Source organism: Notamacropus eugenii, chromosome 2 (assembly GCF_028372415.1).
Source record: "Notamacropus eugenii isolate mMacEug1 chromosome 2, mMacEug1.pri_v2, whole genome shotgun sequence".
NCBI lineage: Eukaryota > Metazoa > Chordata > Mammalia > Diprotodontia > Macropodidae > Notamacropus > Notamacropus eugenii.
In genome coordinates, this window is record NC_092873.1 from 160,867,501 (window position 1) to 160,884,500 (window position 17,000).

Consider the following 17,000-nt stretch of genomic DNA (forward strand, 5'->3'; position numbering starts at 1 on the left):
ATTCTTTTCTAATTGTCTTGATTTGCATCATTTCATGTAGATATTTTCCCTTGATAAGATTTAGGAGGATCCCTTGTCACCTTAAGAGACACCCCTGATTCATGAGCATTATATTTATGAACAAAATGATAGACTTCCAAGGTTCTAAGAGTTGGAAGGGATTTCCAAGATCTTTCAGTCCAGCTGTACTTGACAAGAACTTCTCTTCAACAGTATTCCTAACAGTAGTCAGTTACCAAGCAGAAAATATCAGGAGTATCCACTTTCCCATTTAGGGAACCAGACTTTTATTAATGCAGAATTAGCTCATGTTAGCGCTTGACTAATGTATGATGTGGCTAGTTAACTCATATTGGTTGGTTACATTTCCAAATGGATGGTTCAGTCCTTTTTATGCTGATTCATATTACTTTCTATTTTAGACTGTTGCATTTTTTTCCTATCTTGCCCACAAATTCTCTGATGAGTGCCCCATGCTCTGAATGTAGATCTCATGAAACTTTGACCATCATCTTGGATTTGTTTTTAGGAAGAAATACATGTTTGTGGATGTTAAACTGGGAAGAATTTGGGGTTCTTTTAGGGGAAGTTTACATTTTTTTTTTACATGATGCTTTTCTGGATTATGTCTCTGTCTCATGTGCTAATTTCAGGTATGTAGAGAAGCAAACTCCAGAAAAACAAGTTGCATTATTGACAGATGAGAGATTTCTAAAGGTAAGAATGGGGGGAGGGGGAATCTTTGTCAATTTTAAGACTTTTTTTGGCTCTTTTTTTCTGCAAAGAATTTAAAACCAAGATTTTGTAGGTCAGGCTTTTCCTTGCCCATTTCCTAAATTAGCATACTTCAGTTTACTTTGTGCAGTGATGTTTCAGCTCTTTATAGTGGGCTTATTATTTGAATATTAGTCCATGATGATAGAAAGCCTAGAGATGATGTATCAGAAATTGTTTTACTGAGAAAAAAACCTAAGCTAGAATATTGGTTTTCTTCTAGTCTGTTCTGAAAGGACATCAAGCTCTCAGCTTGATGTTCTCATAGCAGTTTTAAAATCTGTAGGCAATCTTATTTTAAAATTTCTTTGCAAGAGCCATCATGCATCAGAACACAGGAACCAAGAGGCTCAAGTGTCAAACTCTTAGCTTTACAAAATATGTATAATATCAGAGATGACGTAATGAGCTTGAGGAAATTGTAAACTAAAGCACATTACATAGACGGGGGCTTTTAATTTTATGTTAGATGCTTTTCACCTTATAATTATCTTAATAATTCTCATACATTTCTTTGGAAAAGAAGAATTAATGTAAGTTACATGTTGTACCCTAAGAATTAGATATTAGTTTTATGAACAGTAATTTTCTTTTGGACCAGACCTGTGATATGAACTGTGTGTAAGGAACTTCCAGTGAGGAAACCCTCTCTACCAATGCAGATTTGCTCCTACTCTACAAGTTTTAGTCTTATATTGTTGTCTGTGTCACTGAAAAGTCGGAATTGGACTTGAACTCAGTTCATCCTTACTCTGAGATAAGCTCTTTACCCTATATGTGACAATATCTCCTGAATACTATATGGGATATCCCCAAAAATTCTTAGTTCAGTTTTTAATCTTTAATAGTTTAAAGACTTCTGGAATACCATTTACTATTTTAGAAACTTGGATGGAATAATATTATATCCACCAGCTAAGAAAAATGTCAACATTATTTCTGTGGCAAATAGTAGTTTTTTTTAGAAGTGAATAGTCTTCTGAGAATTGGGAGACCTGCTTTCTAGTTCCAACTATGTCTTTAGCTAGTTTTGTGACCTTAAGCAAATCATTTAAACTCTCTGTACTTTATATTCCTCATGTTTACAATGAAGGGACTAGACAAGATGGTCTTTAAGGTCCCTTTCACCTTTAAATTCTGCTGTTTTGGGAAAGTATTGAGATAATGGTTTATTTTTAAAGTATTATTTTTTATTTTTTAATATTCTTCTCTTTTTAAATTTTGAATTCCATACTCCCTCCCACCTAACCCTCCTATACCCACTTAGAAGGCAAGCAAATCGATAGCTATACATATGAAATCATGCAAAACATTTCCACCATATTGTCTATATTGTTAAAAAAAGGCAATAAAAATAAAAGGAGAAAATTATTTTTCAATTTGCACTCAGAGTTCATAATTTCTCTCTCTCTGGAGATTAATAGCATTTTTCCATCATGAGTTCTTTGGAATTATCTTGGATCATTGTATTGATCAGAGTAGCCAAGTCTTTCATGGTTGATCATCATTACAACATTGTTGTTACTGTGCACATGAATCTCCTGTTCTTCTCACTTCACTTTGCTTTAGTTCAGATGGGTCTAATTCTTTGCCATTTCAAAAAGAGCCACTGTGAATGACTTTGTACATATTGGTCCTTGTATTTTTTTTCTTTGATGACTTTGAGGTACAGACCTAGCAGTGGTATTGCTGGGTCAAAGGATATGTACATTTTATAAGCTCTTTGGGCATAGTTCCAAATTGTTCTCCAGAATGGTTGGACCAGTTTACAGTTGTAGTAACAGTTCATTAGTGTATATGTTTTCCTCCTATCCCCTGTAGAATCTGTCATTTCTGATAAGTGTGAGGTGAGGTGTCACTTCATAGTTGTTTTAATTTGCATTTCTCTATTCACTATTGATTTCAAGCATTTTTTCATATGACTGGAGATAGCTTTGATTTCTTCTGAAAACTACTTGTTCATATCCTTTGATGATTTATCAGTTGGGGAATGGTTCTTATTTTTATAAATTTGATTCAGTTCTCTCTATATATTTGAGGAATGAGAGCTTTATTAGAGAAACTTACTGTAAAATTTTTTGATATTATTTCATTGTCTCTGATAGCTTTTAGCAAAATGTAGTTTGCCTGATTATCTCTTTTAAATGGATCTATTTTTGCTTTCTCTGAGAATATGATTGTTATGCTTGCCTTTTATACTTCAGCTGGAGAATATTAGATTCTGCTCTTAGGCTGGAAAAATATCTCAACTTGACCTTTTGTTGTCTTTGCTATTCCAAAATTTGATTTGAGGAGTTATTTTAAAGTTATTGAGAGAGTTCTGCTGTGTTGCTGCATCTTAGCTGACCATCTTGACTCCCCCCAGATAATGGTTTATTAAAGAATGTTGCTGATACAGAATTTTCATAGGGATAGAACATAAAACTCTTAATGAATTAGGTTCATTAATCATTTTAATTAACCTTTATAGTTCTTCAAGAACCTCACAGGAAATCCTTAAGTCAAAGTAAATTATAGGGCAGAGAGGAAGTTTACAAATCATCCGAAATAGAAGAGTCAAAGATTGCTGTGAGTGTTTTAAGAATGGCTAGATTAGTTTATAGTTGAATTGTCTAGTAAAACTTCAGTAGCCAAAAGCTTTTACTGCTAAAACTTAACAATCAAAGTATACTTTTAAAAGACAAGAAAGGAGGATTTTAAATACCCATTAAAGTATTGAGGTGTTCGAAAAAGGAAAGGAATACTCTATTACTTCTGTTTACCATTAAATCACTTTTAGATAGCTCTCTAACACACTCTTGCCCGTTGTTATCTCTTGCACTTAAAAATCCTCTTTTGATTTATCTTGGTTTGTGCTTGAAGGGCTTACTTGTTCTTTTTGACTCCAGAGTATACAACGGGGAGCAATGAATTAAAAGGCAAATTAAGAGTTAATATCAGAAAGAAAAAAAATACTACCTAATAATTACAGCTATGTAAAAGAAAAGGGCTTCTGGAGGCAATGGGTTTCCCCTCATTCGATATCTTCAAGGGAAGGCTGAATGACTACTTGTGGTTTTGTGCAATCAGGGATTGTTTTTGCACTATCACTTGGACTAGATAGCCACTGAAATCTTTTCCAACTCTAAAATACTATGATTTTGTGTTATATGACAGAAAAAGTTCCGGAGACATAGTTTCAGGGCAATTAGCAATCATTTTATTAATGATGACTAGTGGATACTTAATAAAAGGATCATTTGTCTGCATCTCCTAAACCAAAGATGCATCCCAGTATCTTCTTGATGCTTATATACCCTTGGAAGAATGGGTATTCCTGATAGCAATCAACTCTGATTGATTAACAATTAACGAGAAGAATAACTGTTATAACGGGTGGTGAACCTATTCTAAGGAAGGTCTGGGGACTAACTTAAATTATGTCACTTTTACTCCTACATCATCTCCAGCCCTGAGCAATCTAGACAAATGATCTCTGCCTTCCCCTCCCAAAAACCTGAGTGGAGCACAAAGAGCTTCTCCACTTGGCTGGGTTCTGAATAAATTTGAGGAGAAAATTAATCCAATCTCATTATCAGCAGTGTCCTTCAGATACTGGCCAATTTCTAAATGAGGAAACAGAAAGGGAAAAAATCCTTGATCTCTTCAATAGTAAATGGTTATTAATATAAGAGAAATAATCATTTTTCTCAGTTGCTACAGATTCATTATATTTACAATTATGTTACATCATGTCAAGTTTTACCTTTTCACACATAGAAACATATTTTACTCAAAAAAATATGGTATTGAAATATTTTTTGTCATGAAAAAAATAACAGAACTCCAGTATTTCTTTCTAGCCTTGAACAAAAGTAATCTTCATTATTATCTAGGAATAAAAAGGGTGTAAGATACATTTTTGGAAGTTTTAATTCATCTTGGGTTGGAATATTTAAAAATAACCAAAATTCCTAGTGTTTTCTTGTTAAGAATTAAAGGATCTTTAAATACATTCTTTTGTTCACAGTCTTCTTACATTTTTCCAGTGAATACACACTCAGAAATTACTGTTTATTGAATACTGAAATATCACTAGATATTTATGTGAATAACTATGAAGAGAGCAAAATGACATCAATTGAATACAGTTGTGCAGTTTTAGAGATTACATGTGTGAATGTGTATGTACACAGCCAAAAGACTAAGGGTCAGTTCACAGAGTCATAAATCAAAACAGAGATTAATTTGTGTTGTGAGGAATTAGAGAGATTTGTCTATTAGGCCTGTAATGAGTTCAAACATAAAGTAGTACACAACATTGTTTTAACTGCCTCAGGACATATGGTCTGAATCCCATAAGCAAAGGATCCTAGAGAAGGTATGCAAACTGTCAGATCAAAAGCAGCAAAAAATTGCCCAAAGCCAAGTCACTTTGGCTTAAGGGATTACTCAGAATATGGTTCCATTTGGAGTTACTGTGGTGTCAAAGTAGCTTTCTGATTAGAAGATGAGATTATCACAAGTGGATTCTGACAGAAACACTGACTGGGGAAGACATGTACCCTGGCTTGCCCTGTATTAGTTGTGTTTTTGTGGTATAAGTTACCATTGGACCTAATAAAAAATAATGTTATCAGGCAGGAGATTTTCAGTTCTACAATCATTGATTAAGCACCTACTATGCACAAGGACCTGTGCAAAGTATTGTCTCACAGCTTTGAGCAGTCTGTTTTATTCAGTTTGATCATGTACTACCATCCTTTTGAATTATGATATTATACGATATTAACAACAGTTCTTCATTTTGCTCAACAAGCCAATACTTGGCATTGGTGGGTTTTGGTGAGGGTAGTGGATAAATCCACCCTTAATATCACCAGTAGGTTCATCTTTCTTAAATGCTATTTTCATTATTTCATGTCTTGTGTTTAAAACTTTTATTGGCTTCCCATTCCCCATAGGATTAAAAAGTCCAAACTCCAAATCTTCTACAGTCTTGTCCTGATTTACCTTTCCTACTTTCTCTTTCACTGTTTTGTTGTTCAGTTGTTTCATCTGTGTCCCCCACTTCCTTACCTCATTTGGGATTTTCTTGACAGAAATACTGGAGTGATTTGCTGTTTCCTTCTCCAGCTCAGTATATAGATGAGGAACTGAGGCAAAAACAGGATTCAGCGACACAACTAGTAAATGTCTGAGGCCAGATTTGAACTCCGGAAGACTTATCTTCCTGACTTCAGGCCTGGCTCTATCCACTGGGCCACCTAACTTTCACCCTTTCATCATGCCATATTATAATTCCTCCACTCTAGACAGACATTCCAGTTCATTGTGCCTTCTAAGCATACCTAGACATTTTCCATATATTTTTGTTCATACTTTTGCCTCCTGGGATGACTTCCTCTTCCTTTCCACTTAACCAAATCACACCCACTTCTTCCAGGGCTAGCTTAAATCTGACCTCTTCCATTCATCCTTCTCTGACTAACCCAATCAACAGGAGTCTCTTTTTTAATTCTTAGAGCATTCTTATCTCTTGTACTTCTGCCTTTCTACTAGTAGTTGTCCCACATTCCTGAAATGCTCTTCCTCTTTACCTTTACCTCTTAGAATCCTTGTCTTCCTTCAAGACTCAGCTCAAATGCCATCTTCTGCATGTAGCCTTTCCTGGTTTCACCCTGCTCCTACTCCAGCTGTTAGTTTTCCCTCTGAGATTGCCTTCCATATGCTTTGTATGTATGTTTGACTTAAAGTTTGAAGAGATTCTGAATGGTAAAGTCCCATACAGGGAAAGTTAGTCTTCTTTATCCTCCATGTATGTTGCCAGGGGGAAAACTGAGGGCCACTCAGAAAGAAGAGTCTTTAGTCATAGCCTGGTGTCAGCAAGGCATGTGGTTCCCAATTCTTCCCTTGTTCTCTGTATTCCCTAAGTCAAAGACTTGGAAATTAGGTGAAGCTAAGTCACAACTTTGGTCTTTTGCTCTTGTTTCTAAGGAGAGAACAAACCAAAAATAGCATAAGAAGGAGACAGAACTAAGGTGCAACAAGGTTTTATTGAGGAGGGTGAGAGATGCATAGTCCAAGGGTAGTCAGGGAGGATAGATACTTACAAGTGGATCCACTGGTGTCCCATTTTGGAGTTAGGCCACTGAATGTGAGGAAAGTGGGCTGAATTTTTGTAAGGTTCTCATCTGGATCATACAGAACTAGACTTTGGGGCCAAGGTCAAGGGGACCTTGGATTTGGGTTGTGGGTCAAGGTTTAGTACTGGTGGCTAACTCATGCTGAGGTGAATACTGGGGGAAATTGTCAGCTAATTGATATTCAAACTCCTACAAGGTGGGAAAAAGGGTGTTGGTCTCTTTCTGCTAGTCTTAGTTCTGACTAGGATGAATCTGGGTTGTTTTTAAGCTTTCCCTGGGCTTTTTTCTTTTAGGCTAATGCCTATAATCCTTATAATCTTGAATACTGTATAGCTGTTTATTTACATATTATCTGAACTAATTAAAATGTAACCTCCTTGTAATCAGAGACATATTTAACTGCTGCTAAACTTATAATACCTGGAATATAGTGAGCACTTAATAGTGAGCTTGTTGATTGATTTTTTTTTTAAATCAAATACTGTGAGACCTCTGCAGTCTGACTTACCAAGCCTCTTAGAATTCTCAGATTTCTGGAATGAGCTAGAATCCATGGACCCCTAAGGGATCTGTGAATAGATTTCAGCAGTACCTTGAACTTGGATTGAAAACATTACATCTTTATTTTCACTAACTTCTAACTGAAAATTAGTATTTCCTTCAGTTTTAAAACACTGTGGGAAGGAGTTTCACCAGACTGCTAAAGGTTAAGACAAAGATAAGAATCCCTGTTCTGAATCTAGAAAGTAAGTCCCCAAAAGACTGTGGGTAAGCTCCTTTAAGGTCAGGGAACTGTTTGAATTTATCCCCAGCCCTTAGCCCAGTACGTTATACATAGTATGAGCTTTAATACTTTTGAATTATTGAATTAGAAAACAAGCAGAGTAAATAGCTAGACAATGAGGTTTTATCGTATTGCCTTGTACTGCTAACTTTTGTCTCTTCTGCCCAGCTAGATTGTAAACTGCTTGAGAACAACTAGGTCTAAGAAATCCCTTTGCCTGCCTCTTGTCCAGTACTTTGTCTATTTTGTGATGTTTTTCTGAGATTTGCTGTTTTTCTTCTGATCGTTACCACTCCTGGCTGTTTCTGGGATTGTAAGAAAAGCCAAATGGGTTAGGAAATTGTTGTAGAAGAAGAAAATAACCAAGGGAGACAATTAGGGAGAAAGTAGAAGCAACTACAGGATGGACAATGAGGTAAAATGAATTTTTAGTTTAGGGATTGAACCTTTTAATCCAAGACTCATCTCTGACAGTTAACATGTTAAAACTGAAGAATCCCTGCTTTCCCTAAATCAAAACTGTTAGTGTTGGAGTGGGAAAACAAGAGACAGACCCAAACAGAATTAGCTAACATTCATATGCACTGGAACAAAGAGAAAGTGATGCTTTGTAGCTGTCTTTCTGATGACTAAGGTATGATGCGTCAAGCATGGGAAATGTTGCTGGTCAAAATTTCTTCCTAACGGAAAAAAAGAGCCCTCTGATATCTAGAGAGAAAACAAAAGGAAACAGAAAAATGTAGGCTTTTTGGCATTAACTAATGTCTTAAATTCCAAGATTGTTTGTAATAACAAGTACAAGCTTGTTTTTAATCACCTTTAAAAAAAAAAAGACAATGAATTAACTGAAAACAAAGGTCAAGGATTCAATCTTAGTTTCTGTGTATTTTCTTCTCTTTTCTCTTACATTACTGTTCATTCTGTATACAAAATTCCTAGTTACAATGTTAAAATACTCTATTTAAGAGTGGAAAGAAAAACACAGTAGAACTATTGCCAGATCCAGTTTGGCTCAGACATTTTCTCTTGTATCTGTATTGAACACAATCAAATATATAATTGGAAAAAAGAAGAACAGTGTTGATATGGCTAGAGAGGACCAATTAATTAAGGTAAATCATTTAAATAATAACACTTAATATTCTACCATATATTCATCTATACATTTCTCTTTCTCTTCACTCCTGCTTTTCATTGATAGCCACCATGACCAAAGACAATAGACATCACCAGATTCCCACCTTGGAATATTTATAATCCCATTCTGATCATAATGTCTCTTTCTTCCTTAATCTTTTCAGGTAACCCCTATATTGTTAGACACATGCTAGATTATTAGACTAGACTATTCTTTCTAGTTTACTATAATTCTGAACTACTTTTCATCTTGTTTGTTCCATTACGATCAGTCTGGTTTTTGTTTTTTTATTATTCCCTGTAGTTTGTTCACAACTCTTTTTGGCTGCTTCTGGAAGGTCTCTAATCTTTTAATCACCTTCTTACTCAGGAGAAGAACTGGCTATTTCCCTTCTTTGCCAGCATTTTTTTTATTATTATTCTAATATTCAACATGTTGGGTCCACCTTCTCTGACTGCAGATAGAAACTTCAGACTCATTCTAGAGGGAAACTAGTTAGGAGACTATTAAAATTACTTAATCATGAAATGACAGTGGACTGAATTAGCATGGCAGAAGTAAAAATGGAAAAGAGGGATAGACATGAGAGATAGTACAAAGATAAAATCCCAGAACTTTGTAGAATAAGAGTTCATAGCCAGGGTGGTAGGAAGATCTGAGACAATGAGTTTGCTTCTGGACTTTTTCAGTTTGGAATAGGAATGGGAACCCCCAAGTGGAAATCTCTGGTAGGTAGCTGGAGACATAAGACTGAGCCCACAGCTTGTACTGAGTCTCTTTTTCTGCTGCTGCTTATTCCATGCTTTACTCCCTGCTCTGTGCCTTACTCCAAGCCACTGCCATCTTTTGGTCTCATTTGGGATGCTGGTTTTCTTTGGCCTCGTCTGAAGGTATTAACCCTTTGCTATGCCCTTCTATTCTTCAGAGAATTTTCAGAGCGGTAAGGAAAGGATACCAGCATGACAACAGATTAAGAAGAGTCAGAGCAGAGATGGGATGCTGACTTCTTTATCATGTGATTTCCTTCCCTGGGCCCTTTTAGAAATTTCTTCTTTTCCTTTCCTCCTTTAAACCACCCTGGCCCCTGTGGTAGTATTCTGTTCTTCCTTGCCCTTTCTGATGACTCCTCTTAACAGTTTCCTTACTCTTTACAAAACAGGACTGCTTTCAAAAGGTAGCTTTCCCAGCATATATTTTGAGGCTCCTTGGAGCAACTAACTTATGATTCTTCTACTTATAAAAGCAAAATCTGCTGGAATTCAGGCTTGCCCTTAAGGACTGCAGATAAGTATCCTATGTAAATATGTCTTGTTTTTAATTTTATGTGCTCAATGATTTACATATTTTGAGAGGAAGAACTTATAAAAAATAAGATCATATGTATATAATGATAGCTTCCTTGTATGGTAGTGGTCACCTTATTTAAGGTTCTAAATTCCATAAACTTTTGTTTTAACAGAAATAGACTGCCACTTAGAAGTTCTGTCTTCATTACTTAGTTTAACCATGAACTATGAGATAATTTTGGACCAGTATTTCAAATGCTCTGTCTTATCTGTGTTTTTGTTAATTATTTATTTTCCTAAGTGCTTTGAAATAAGATTAACTAGGTTTTCAGATATGGGTTTTCAAGAGCAAATAAAAATTTTAAAGGGATCTCTACTTTTTTATGTTGATTATATATGAGTATGTCTTGCCTATGTGCCATATCTTATCTCTTGTCCTACTTACTAAAGAATAGTCTGTTAAAAATATTTGTATGATCTTTTACATCTGTTTTACTTATAATTTAAAGTTATAAATTATTTTGAAATGAGTGTAGTGAGTGTAATATAATTAAACAAGGAACAGAATGTGCTCTAGTACTTTGGCAAGTGGCATTCTGTATTACAATATAATAGAAAGTTAATACAGTTCTTTTTCAGTTGATAAGTGAGAAAAGTACTGAATATAGTTAGTATTTTCACATAGAAGAAAGAGAAGTGGAACCCAAGAATTAGTGTTTGTTTACCTTTAGAACTATTGGCATGAAAGACTCCTAAAAGAGAGTTTCCTGGTTTCTTTCAAAATCTTACAGATCCAGGTTTAAAGCATGAAGAAACAGCTTCCCTCGGGTTCTTAAGTTTATCTGAATTTTCTTAAGTAGGGATTGTACTACTCTAACAAAACCATAGATTTATCAGAATTTCTAGGCAGATTGTCTTATCCTGCAAAGGGCTGTCCTATCCTGTCAGACATGATCATAGTTTTAGAACTCAAAGGAACTTTAGAGGTTATATTTTATAGATGAGAAAACTGAAGCCCAAAGAGGTTCAATGACCTGTCCGGTGTCACATAGGATATAAGTGGCAGAGGTGGGATTTTGAACTCAGAATCCCTGATGTAGTCCTCATTCGACTGTACTTTGCTAGCTGCCTACTTAAATCTCCTCAGAATTTTATTCATCTTTTGATTAATTCCACTGTTAATTTCTTTTTTAAATTTTGAAAACTCCAGTATTCTTATATTTATTAAAAACTCATTCTTCCATATAGTCAGTGATGAATATATATATATGTCGAAACAGGTTTTCTTACTTTTACCTTAGCTAGTAAAAGAGGCAGCTTGGTGGTTCAGTGACCTGGAGATAGGAAGACCTGAATTCAAACTTAGCCTCCAGCACTTATCAGCTGTGTGAACCTGGGCAAGTCACTTAACTTTGGTTTGTCTCAGTTTCCTCATCTGTAAAATGAGGATAATCAAATGAGATAAGAATTGTAAAGCATTTTTTAAATTATTCAACACATAAACACAAGTTTGCTGCCAAGACTCAGCAATCTGGCCACAGGTAGGTGAGAACTATTTCACAATCAGCATCCTCCCATCAGTGAATCACCAAGTAGATGCTGATAGAGCATAGCAGTGTGTCCTGGAGTGGAGTTGAGGGAGGGTATGAAGTTGCTAATCACAAACGAGTTGACCTCATCATTCCTGTTAATGATGCCTTGTGATTACATTTAGCATACTTGCTCTTTTATTAATGCTGCTGATTGTCAAAAGCGGAGAAATGTAGAGAACCTTTAGAGCTGAATAGCATATACATAATGAGGAGGCATGGCTCAACAGAAAAAACACTGCACTGAGAGTCAACAGACCTGGACTTGAATCCTGTTTTCTAGCTATGTAATTCTTGGGAAAACCTGGACTTTAGTTTTCTGTGTAACATTAGGGGATCAGACTCATTCTCTAAATTCCTTTCTACTGCATATATTCATGTTCTATTTCTACTTGTTTGACTGTCAAACAAGTGTTTAAAATTTCATCTTTGACTAGCAAAAATAAACTTTAAAAGATGAATATTTAGTAATAAAAGATGAATATTTAGTAAGATAACCAAAATTCCTTGAGAATTCTTCTGTGCAGGTGAAAAATATAAACTAATAATAAAGTATTCTTTCTTCTTTGAGAACCAGCCTGGCATAGTGAATAGAAAGTTGACCTTGGAACCATGAAGACCTGGTTCTGGCTGTGTGACCCTGGACAAGTCAACCACTCAGTGCTTTAGGCAATTCAGACTATAAATTGCAGAGAAGGGGCAAACCTCTGGTAGAGGGAGTTTCCTCATCTGGAAGTTCCCTATTCCTACTTATTCTTCAGTAAATTCATTCTTCAGAGAAATGACCAATTTTAATTAATTTTTTTTTTAAAGAATAGCTTAGTGGAAATCACTTATAATTTCCAAGAAAACCTTTCTTGTCAGTCTAGGATACTTGCTACAGTTTTCCAATTCTGTATTCAGAGTAGAGAGATTATTTAATTCTCTGCCCTTTAACCAGCTAACAAAGATGATTTCATAAGACATTTCTATAATGCTTTAAGATTTATTCATAAAGACAACACTGTGAAGCATGCAGCACATTATTAGTATCCACTGTACAGATAAGAAAACTGAAGTCCGGGAGGATTGAAGGGACTTACTTTTGGTCCATAGATAATGTCAGAGATGATCCTCAGTCCCTGATCTTGCCACTGTATCATACAGATCCAATAATGTCTAAAAAACTGTCCCCAAAAGACAGAAAACAAATCCTCTAGAATAGAGGTGTCAAGCATGCCATGGATTTCAGGCAGAATAAGATAAAAGTGTAATAGGGAAATATTTAACAAGATGAAAACATAATAAAACTTAAATGATATTACACTTTAAAACCAAGTCAATATGTGCTCCAGGCATCCTTACGTGTGGTTCAGTAGCTCCATTTCTATTTGAGTTTGACATTGTTTGACATTGCTGCTCTAGAATATACTATATTGAGATTTCCAATTGCAGACCCCCCTGATCAAATGTAACACTTTCATTCTTAAGCTGACTTGACTGATTGTTTAAGTCATCAGTGAACACTGCCATTAAAGTTATAAATATACTTTTCTCTCTCTTTTTTAAAAAGTCATTTTCACTGCGCAATGTGAAGTATGAAAGGTTTAAACAACAATATCAGTCCGGTGGGCATTTTGACATTGTGTTCATATCAACATCAAGGTATAGTAAGACTTAAAGAAAAAAGTCAGTAGAGCGTTTATCCAGTTTTCTGAACCCTAAGTGAAGTGTAGAATTATAACAATTATCTATTTAATAGGGGCTGTAGAAACTCAACTTTAAAATATAGTTATTATATAGAACATACTATAATATTTCAGGGTTGGAAGAGATACCTGGTTGACAGAAGCTCTAGCCAAACCATACCTGAGCAGAGATTTCCTGAGAATCATTCCAGACTAGTGATCAGCCAGTCTTAATACAATTAAGGAACCCATACCAATGATGATGTAGCGTGTTCCACTTTTGAATCTCTAATTATTAGAAATATTTGCTATATATAGAGCTAAAATACCTTTCTGCAATTTCCACAATTTTATCTTAGCTTTGGCCTGTGGGACTAAGCAGGGCCAGTCTAATCTGTCTTCTCAATCAGAGGTATCCAACTTGCAGGGGTCAGATGCAGCCCACAACACTCCTGGGTGTGGCCTGAACCAGATTAAAATGTTATTGGAAAATGTTTGAAAAAATAAATAAAATACAATAAAACAGATAATAGTACATTTTAAAACAGAGTCATTATGTGACCCTCAGGGATCCTTATGTATGGGTTAGTGGCCCCCATTTCTTTTTGAGTTTCTATATGAAAGCCTTTCTTCTGCCTAAAAAGAGATATATGTTCCCTCTTAAGTCTTATTCTGCAGGCCAAACATTTTTCAGTTCCTTCAACTGATTCTTGTATGACTTGAAATTGAATCATCTCAACATTGATAACTATATACACAAAGAAAATAGACAACAGATTCTGTTGTATCTCTGAAGCCTCCCTTCCTCAAACACTCAAACACAAATTCTTGAAATGGTCAGAGAGGGAAAGCAGTAGCCACAGGAAGAGATCAGGGAATGTCTTGTGTAGGATGTGGTCCCTGATCTGAATGTCCAAAGAGTTTGCAATTTATCTTGCAGGCAATGTAAGGAACTGCTAGAGTTTCTTGAACAAGGAGTGGCAAGTCAGGCCTATACTTCAGGAAGATTATTTCAGCAACTTTGTGGGAATGGGTTGGAGACAATAGCAAAGGGAAAGGAAGAAAAACATTTTGCCATTATGGCAATAGTCCAGGCAAGAAGTAATGAAGACCTGAACTAGGGTTGTGGCCATGTGAGAGAAGCAATAGAGTGTAAGTGGTATCAGGAAGGTTGAATAAACAAAATTAGATGTGTCATGTCAAGGATAATGAAGAGTAGAGAGTGAATCTAAGGTTGGGAATGTTTTTAATGATGTTAATGGTCATTTGGAGATTGAAAAAGCAACTTCATTCCTTGAGTATTAAAAAAAAAGTTCTATTTAGATCCTTGGAACCAAATAAAGAAAAAAATACTTTTTATAATGCTATGGGAGTATGCAGGCTAGGGTAGATTGCTATGCTGTTGATGTAAAAATAGATTCTCTTCAGCTGTCACACTTCCCTAGACATCATGTAACTATATGTACCTTTTTAAAAAAAAAAAAAAAAAAAGCAGATGACCAAAAAGCAAGCTGACATCAAGAACATTTTTAAGATATTAAGTTCTGAGTTCAGAAACTGGAGATAGCAACGAAGTCAGAGAATCCAGGGGTGGTTGTGTAGCCCAGAATGATGATAAAGCAGTGTTATGGGACTTATTGCAATCATTATAATGCCATTTACAAATAGGAATATCCGGAAAACCTCACAATCCACAGGGAATTCTTTTGACTCTACCCTGGGTTTTCTCCATCATAGATAGCAGCAAATACTTTTGACAAATGTACGTCTCCTTGTTTTATGCCTCTTCTGTCATTAAGCAGAACTTTTTCTGGTACATATTCCAAGAAATCTTTGATGATTTTAATGTATAAATGTATAAGAGACAGTTTCTAAGAGAGCACAAAAAGTGGCATTTTGTCCTGTGAAATGAAATACTTTTAAGAAAATCAACAAATAAACAGTGGGATCTTATATTCTCTACATCATTCAGTTAATTGTGAAATGATAAAGATGTGGTCCGTTAGTGAATATGACTTTTTGAAAGCCTGCTTGTGCCTTACCAGTGCATGTACTTTCATAAAGATTTTGTAGTTGATAGGAGAACAGGTATGTGTGTTGGTAATTATTGATGTTCTTTCAGTTCCCCACCCCACTCTTTTTTTGGGTTTAATAAGGTCTGAGACTTTTTCCCATGATTTTGATAACTTTCATTCCTTCAGATAACTGGCATATTGGTCCCTTTGTACAAAATACCTATTTGTATGAAAAATTCATAGCAGCACTAGAAACAAATTTAAATGGCCATTGATTGATAGAAGACTTAAATTATAGAATAATAATGTAATGATATTATTGAGCCATAAGAAACAATATCTAGGATCCCTTTTGGCTCTAAATGTATGGTTATGAACACAAAAGAATATGTGAAGTAACAGTGCAGAAAGGGTAACCAAAACAATAGTGGACTCTGACAACAACTGTGTAATTAAAGGCAGTGCCATGGTGATAGCTACAGGTTTACTTTATCTATAAAATTGTCAAAAAAAGATTGTAAAAACAAAGATAATATAATATAACTGTCACTGTGATAAAAATTAAAAGAGTCAAATAACTAATTAATACATACCATTCTTTGTGGTTCTTTAAAATCTAAAATACCCGCACATGTGAGATTACTGAGCCACTTGAATATTTGAATATTTATTTTGTTGTTCTTTTCTTTTGTTTCTGTTTTAATATTTGAATACTTGTAGTTGTCAAGGAAAGTTTTGATAAAATTTATTTTTTAAAAATAGGGGGAATTAATTTCCAAGACTGTTGTCAGTGCTCATTCAACCCCATATCTAGAATTGTGCTGGTAAGTGACTCTCCCAGGAAAAATTTTTAACATTTTTTCCATCACTTTCTTAAGTCTAGACAATCAACAGAATAATAAATTGAGCCCTCATTTGTGGCATTTGCTTATTTTAGAGATTAAATGCTTTCTCTGAATATTTAACAGTTGGCTTTCATGAGCTGGTACAAGCCAGTTTCCATGTCCCAGTGGACCATATCCCCACACAATCTGGAGAGGAAAGAGCAACAAATTAGGAACCCGAAGACTAGAGTTCTCTCCTGACTGCTGTTTACTAACTATGCAAGTCACTTCATTTCTCTGAACCTCCATTTCTTTTTTTTTTCCAAATGGAGATTATGCCTGTTCAACTTTCTTAACATACAGGTTAGGAAAAGCAAGCAAAACAATGAACACTTTGTAAATGTGAGTTATTACTTTCATATACAGCTATAGCACATCTCAATACTAATGTCCATAATGATGTCACTGAGTCAAGTAAAGGTTAAATTATATTTGCTATTTCTGTTTAAGAATTTGTGGAAGTGTATTGTACATTATAGAAGAAAGTCGTATTCATTCTGTTTGTTGTTAAGGCCTGGCAATTTCACCTTTGCAACATCTCTCAGATGTTTCTGCCCCTCTCAAGTCTCTCCCCACTCCAGTCTATCCTCCATTCAGCCACTAAAGTGATTTTCTTTTTTTTTTTTTAATTTTTAATGTTCTACAATCATTACCATAAAACTTAGATTTTTTTTCCCCCTACCTACCCCTATTAGCCCCCTCCCTCCCCAAGACGGCATACAATTCTATATAGGATCT

The 17,000-nt window shown here is 35.2% G+C and overlaps 1 protein-coding gene across 3 annotated transcripts in view; it reads left to right on the forward strand.

Annotated features, from left to right (window-relative positions):
* The window catches only part of ORC3 (origin recognition complex subunit 3), a 105,553-nt gene that overhangs the window by 48,140 nt on the left and 40,413 nt on the right, over window positions 1–17,000 (forward strand). For all 3 annotated transcript variants that reach the window (XM_072642778.1, XM_072642780.1, XM_072642779.1), the window contains one exon: window positions 654–717. In XM_072642778.1, coding sequence (XP_072498879.1) covers window positions 654–717 — 64 coding nt within the window. The remainder of the gene's footprint in view (window positions 1–653; window positions 718–17,000) is intronic.